The 6,740-nt window shown below is 42.1% G+C and overlaps 1 protein-coding gene across 1 annotated transcript; it reads right to left on the bottom strand.

Annotated features, from left to right (window-relative positions):
* Positions 1–3,137: 3,137 nt before the first annotated feature.
* Positions 3,138–6,645, bottom strand: LOC105227435 (uncharacterized). Its single transcript, XM_049457737.1, has 4 exons — positions 4,956–6,645; positions 4,320–4,798; positions 3,527–4,253; positions 3,138–3,464 (listed from the first exon to the last, which is right to left on the bottom strand). Exons 2-4 carry the CDS (start codon positions 4,674–4,676, stop codon positions 3,235–3,237), a joined length of 1,314 nt encoding a protein of 437 aa, XP_049313694.1. The 5' UTR covers positions 4,677–4,798; positions 4,956–6,645; the 3' UTR covers positions 3,138–3,234.
* Positions 6,646–6,740: the final 95 nt, after the last annotated feature.

Genomic DNA, 6,740 nt, shown 5'->3' with positions numbered 1-6,740 from the left:
TATTTTCTTTATGGAGGAGGCCACCTTCGTATCGTACTCCCAGTCGGTCCAACGATCTGTTCTTATTTCTTAGATATTTCTTTACTGGAGGGAGGATTCCTTACAGAGCAAAAACTTTCTTGAAACATCTGAAAAACTGAACAATCCTTGAGATCTCAAATAGGAGGACGAATAGCAAGAGAATTCTACTACATACCCGCCTTTCGAATGAAGGTAATGCGTCTGCAGAGAGGTCTTATCAAGCATATTACAATTAAAATACATCTAAGGAAGGTTTCGCTAAGGTCTGACCCTAACAAATCTTCCTAACCGCACAAACCAGTTTTGGTTCTTTGCGATAGCAGATGGAGTTCAGTTGCTACGTCGAAGAGGTCGTTTGACGCACATTTTAACCACATATAAAAAAATTCAAAATCTGACAAATCTTGAAGACCGTAGGTCACTTAGCGTTATCCAGCAGCACCGTTGGAAGTAACCTGCCTTACAGACAATCGGGTCGAAGTAACCGAAACGAACCCGTATTTTTAGCCAGCTATTTCTTCAGGAATGTTTTCTGCCGCTACGAGAATAAAGCAATAAAGCAGGCTTTATAACCCTAAAAATACCAAATACATTAGATAAAAGCAAACGGCCTCCACTTCTTCGCTTACGCGCCGTGTATTAATGCCGTTCCATATTGAGTTTTATATACTAGCATCTCTGCTTATAATTTCCAAATATTTTCGCATATTTTTTTCACTTTTTTCGCCACCTTCTGTCGTCACCGTGCGCACTTAATTCTATGACGTGCTCGGTGCGAAGTAAAAACTATGGAGGCGAGGGTAAGAGAACATAATATTTTTTGCGCTCTTTAAGCGCTACACGTACTCTTTAGCAGCTGGCGCTCAAACGCTCGCAGCTTTTAACGTTTCGAAAACTGGTTGAGGCGCATGGTTTCTTGTAACTGTTTATTTTTTTCCGTTCTTTTACACTGCTCACTGCAAAACAAAACAAAAGACAGCAACAAAAGTTGGCAGTGCGCATGTAGCGCACATTTTTGCATGATGACGTCAATCGGAAAAGCTCAGGATATAATAAATCAACAAATCCGCACACAACAAAGAAAAGCAACATAACTGCAAAACCTCCCATATATGTATGTATGTATATACAAATCGCTGGCAAAGGCAAAAGCAAAAACAAGCGCAGATAAGACTAGATGCCAGGCTAGCTGGCAGGCGTTATAAACAGCAGTCGCAACAACGCGGAAAAGCCGGCAGCAGTAAGTTCAACAATAACAATAGCACACGGCCACACAACAGCTACACATGCTGCACATTTGTTGTTTGCTGTTATAGTTTTGTTTTCGGTGAAAAATAAATAAATGGATTTACTGCTGACTGGTTTGGGTGCTTGAGCAACAAAGTGAGCATGCAGTCGCCGCCACAATCCCAAAAGCGTCACAACAATAACACAAGGCGCGGTAGAGGGCTGCTGATTCTGATGAAGGGAGCTTAGCGAGACGTGGGTGGCTGCCGCTTACATATGTATATATACTTAACAAGTGCATATTTGGCCAGCAGTGGGCGTAGGGTCGGCATGTATTTCTGCGCGCTTGTTTTTGGTGTTTCGGTTTTGCTGTTGGCAGCATTTATGCCAACAAAAAGTACACGCGACTGTATTTAATTGCTTTTGAGACATTTTCAAAAGGTCAACAACGCCAACGCAATGTTTTGGGATGCCGCTGGAAAGGAAATAAACCAAGAGGAGCAACCAAGAGAGGGCACGCGGGTCAGCTAAGCTGCTGGCATCTTAATGATGCAAGAAAAACAAGAAAAAAGTTTCCAAACTTATGCAAAGGTCAAACTGATATATTTATATATAAAAGCGCATTCCCCAGACACTTCGAACAGCACACCACTAAAGCATATAAAACTCAGCGTTTATGAAGTCACGCCGCGTCCACGACGTGCGAACCAACAAAAAAAAAGTCAAGTGTGAAAAATGTACGATTTTATATTACACTTGATGTCATCAACGCAAAGTGTATGCCAAACAATTTCGCCACAGATTTATTAGATCCGTTTGCCGCGCCGGCTTGTCAGAGAAGCTGTTTGCTGTGCGCTGCGTTGGCTGCGTCACGCAATTTTCGACGGCGCTCCTTTGTAGGCAGCCAGCCAACCCGTGCGCTGCGGGTCAAGCGCGTCTGTGCCAACTAAATAATCACTACTCGTTGAGCGCACGCATTTGTTGTGACGTCACACGCATTAACAACAGGCAGCAGCTCATTGACACACTCACACACGCGCGCAGCGTCCGTTGGATGCCTGCAAACAAAACGCTGACGTCAGTGAAGCGCATATTGCGCCCCAAAGGCAGCTGCGGCTAAAGCCCACATTTGTCGCAAGGCAAAACACGCAGCAAATAAGAAGCAGCAGCCGCAGCATATTAGCAAAAAGTATGAAAAAAACGGTAAAAGGCACACTCAGCATGTCATAAAAAGCCTGAATGCTTGAGTGCCTCAAGGCAGTGAAATGGCTGGTGTAAAAGTTGTTCAAATGTGTCAACGACAATGCGCTTGACACGCCAAAAATACAAAACAAAACAACGACAAAAAAATACAATAAAGAAAACGCTTTTGACACCAAAATGTAGGAATTTGTTTTGTGCAAAAATTGTGCTAAAAGGCTGCAGAAAAAATGAGGCCAAATGGTAAATGGAAATTACAAGTGAAAGATGTGGCCACCGCCTCTCCTCTTTAAAATGGTAAAAACCTCCTTCGAGCTAAATTTTGCCATTTTGAATTTAAGGAATTATTCAGATTCCATATGCCTTCTCTCTCTCTCTCCAAGCTCCTTAAAGTTCCATTTACCATTTTGAGTTTAAGAAGTCAATCAGATATGATATTTTCTCTCTATAACTCAAACAAAATTTTACAATTTTGAATTTAAGGAATCATTCAGATGCCATATGCTTTTCTCTTTCCCACTCTTGTTTTCCAAGCTCCTTAAAACTCCATTCCGAAACAACAGACGAAGTCAATAAAAAAATTTGCCATTAAACTGATTTCTTTGAACGATTTCGTCTGCCACCATAGCAGGATGCTTTTCAAACGAGATATCTCCAGTTCCACAGCAAGTAAGCGGATGTTTTAGAAAATAATCCTGTTTGTTTGTATTCGAAATGGTGAAAATATATATTTTCATTTTCATAAAAAAATATACACCAAATAATTCCCATCGATCCAATACACATTTAGTCATTACTATCACTAGATAACTGTTGCGGTAAAGCAGATATACGATTTTCCGAACTCTCATGCTCCAAAGGAGAATGCAGAGATGAATTCGAGGAGGAACTATGTGACGACGTGGTCCAAGCTTGACGACGTTGCCGCCGATTGCGGCGAACCAAACTAAGCACCGAGCCCACGACTGGCGCACCCATGGAAAGTGAGCTGCGGCGTAACTCGGCTGTGTGGGCGACTATATTTAACAAAAAGTTGATATTTAAAAGTATTAAAATATACGGACTGCTACAACACTACCTGAGGCCGGTCTTGACGTCTGTGCGGAAGCGTTGGCTTCATTCGCTGCAGGCTGAGGAGCCGTTGCAGGCCTATGCGTAACGGCAGGCACAGGCGCCAACGACGACGCGTTCGATTCGGCACGTGAAGAGTCAGAGTACAACTCACTCGAAAGCGATGAAACCTCGCCATCCGTTGAAGAGTTCCCGCCGGCTGCTTCAATGGTTACTGTCGCCTGTGCGACCACAGACGAATCACCCAGCGGTATGCCATCTAATACACGCAATGTAGGCACGCTGCGTTGCAATGTGCTGCGATAGAGTGGATTGTGTATAACGGAATTGCCTTGCAGCTCTAATTCCAACAAATTAGGGCAAAGCCCTAAGAAAGTGAGTAAACCCAAATCGCTGATGCGGTTATTTCGCACGCTCAGCCGCTGCAGTAACACCAAATCGGTGAGTGGGTCCACACGCTGTATCATGTTGCCATCTGCGATGATTACACGCACAGCCGGCAATCCGCTAGTGCCGTCAAAACTATTCAGCCCACAATTACTCACATTCAAATAGCTCAAGTGTAGGAGGCCATAACCGAGATCACGCAACGAGCAAAGCACACTGCCGCTCAAGTCGAGATGCTGTAGGCGTGGCAGAAAGAGTGGCAAACTTGCCAAACTGATGCTATAGGAGATGACACGTAGGCGTACAGTGTCCACATTATGCAAATCATTGCGACCGGTGACACGACGCTGTTTATTTGAAAATAAATAAATGAAAATTATAAAAACCTCGCACACATATTAACGACTACTCACCAGCAATTCATCTAGCGACGGCTCGGGCAGTTGTGGCGGCAAGTTTATTGGTAGTATCTGTACGACCGGCACCACAGGCCAGTAGTTCTCCTCCTCCAATAGCGCCAATTCGCGGTCAAACTCGCTGAACCGTTGCAATGGACGCACACGCACCGGATTCGTACTCAACGCAGGCAGTCGTCGTGCAGGCGCTTGCGTTGGTTGCTGGCCCGGTGGCTGTACACGTATTTCTACAGCGCCAGCTGGCAGCGGCTGCATGGGTGCGCCCACTGTGGGCACATCAGCAGCCGCCTCGGCAGAGTAGGAATTCTCCGGTGAAGATTCATCGTAGCCAATGGGTGCCTCCAAATTGGGCATTATTATGTGAGAATGTCGTGAAACCGATTCGTTGTAACATTTATGTGGCACTGAGAAATTGCAATATATTCGACTTATCGATCAAACTTGCGCCTGAGTATTGGTGTTGGCAAGGACAATCACTGTAGTTGGAGGACATTATAAAGAAAGTAAACAAATAAAGCAGAAGCGGCGTGTTTGTAAACAAAGTGGTGTGGTAAGCAAGTAAAAAATTGATAAAAAATAGTATATGATAATTAGTAATCAATCCGAAATTGATTATTTGTGAGTTCACCTCACCTTCATTTCATTATCTGAGGCCTCACAGTCTAATTAAGCAGCTAATAGTTATATAGGTTAGTTGTATAGTCATATAGGTTAGCTTCGGTTAGTTCAAGAGGTCGATGCTAAGAGAGATCTCACTTTGACAAATTAAAGTCCATTGTGATACACAAAATTTTATGTAACTGATCATAGAACCCTTACAAATTGACAAAACGCTTTGAGCGGATCACAAATTTTTTCAGTCTCGGTGAAGTCTCTTACTTCGCTGCAGATGTTGTATATATGTATTTCAACCTCCGTCTTCCAAGCGCTGTACAATGGAGAAGAAAGTTCCTGTGTGTCACCTACTCATCCTCCTTCCGGCAGATATATAAGGTAAATTGAATGAAATTTTAATGGAAAAACGAAAAAAGGCGGTTAAAGAGGTAACATTCAATACTCACATGATTTATTGAGAATTTTCGAAAAATACACGTACACAATACAGCCATCAGTCGCATAATCTAGCAGATCGCTTGTTACAATTGCCGATTACAAATATTTTATGCAAATAAACACAATTTTGACGCATTAACAGATATCACTTAGCACCTCTGAATATGTATTTATAAATGATTGATAGCTACCCGCTAGGAAATTGAAATACAAAAATGATTATTGTTTGAAATCTGTAAAAATTATCAAAAATTGAGCAGAGCGAGATATGGATATCTAAGTTTAGCTTTATAACTTCATATTTATACATTTCAGCGCACATAATCTTAAATCATAGTGTTCTAAGTAGAATCATATATATTTTTTTTCAATAAAAGTTGGAGAGTAGTCAAATCCGAGCCAAAAGCATACATATATACGATTATATTTAACGATTGATATTTAGAAGACTGAAAAACTTAATATACACTAACTTTTGCCTCCAGTCCGAATCCTAAACGAAGCAACTAATCCCAAGCATTAGGCCTAAATGCTCTACTGGGTTATTATGAGTACTTACAAGAGTGAGCTCGAAGCTAGTTCTGTAATAATTACGCACATGTGCACCCACAAAACAATCAACAACAAACACCGAAATAGCACTTTGTTTAAATACAATACAGTTGGTTGAACGCCCACAAGTGCATTAGGAAATTTCTTGGGCGTTTTTAGTGGACAGCCCTCTGCATCAAGTTGGTGATATATTACCGACTTTACGCAATGTGATTAGTGTCATGTAAATATAGCATGTTTGGACAGAAGTCGATAATATTTTATTCTTTGATTGATTTATCGCAGTGATTTAGATAGTTTTTGGAGATTTCGCTCTTCCAGTGATTGCGTGGACACCATTGCTTCCGTTGTTCACCCATGCGTCTCGAGTGGAAGGCGCATTTCGCTGCAGCATCATCTTCCATACGAACAACATGACTTAACCTGCGCTTAACCATAACCATGTCACCGTAGAGCTCATACAGTTCTTGGTTCCATGCTCTCTTTCTCTCCCTCGAAAGCTCCAAGTGCTTTTTCATCTCAGGTCATCTTCGTCCAACTTTCTGCACTGTATTATAGGACAGCAATAATGACATGCTGTTAAAGTGTAATTTTTTTTCATCAAGAGAGGAATCTGCTTCGCAATTGCCTACCCATCCCAAAGTAGCAGCTGTTGGCAAAAGTTATTCTGCGCTTGATCTCCATACTAAGATTATTTGTGGAATTTATGCTGATTCCTACGGTGACGTAGCTCCCAAGACGTGAGGAGTCTTTGAATGTAGCCAAAATGTATTTTGCCTTGCCATCGTATTGGTCGTAACCTTGGTTTTTTTT

The sequence above is a fragment of the Bactrocera dorsalis genome, chromosome 5, assembly GCF_023373825.1.
Source record: "Bactrocera dorsalis isolate Fly_Bdor chromosome 5, ASM2337382v1, whole genome shotgun sequence".
Lineage (NCBI taxonomy): Eukaryota > Metazoa > Arthropoda > Insecta > Diptera > Tephritidae > Bactrocera > Bactrocera dorsalis.
This window is presented reverse-complemented; position numbering and strand designations above follow the sequence as displayed.

Bases quoted from the DNA above. Each gene is read 5' to 3' on its own strand.
- LOC105227435 (XM_049457737.1), bottom strand. From the start codon at position 4,676: ATGCCCAATTTGGAGGCACCCATTGGCTACGATGAATCTTCACCGGAG. The intron at 4,254-4,319 runs GTGAGTAGTCGT...TCAAATAAACAG, and splicing joins CGTCGCTAGATGAATTGCTG to CGTCGTGTCACCGGTCGCAA. The intron at 3,465-3,526 runs GTAGTGTTGTAG...TGTTAAATATAG, and splicing joins GACGTCAAGACCGGCCTCAG to TCGCCCACACAGCCGAGTTA.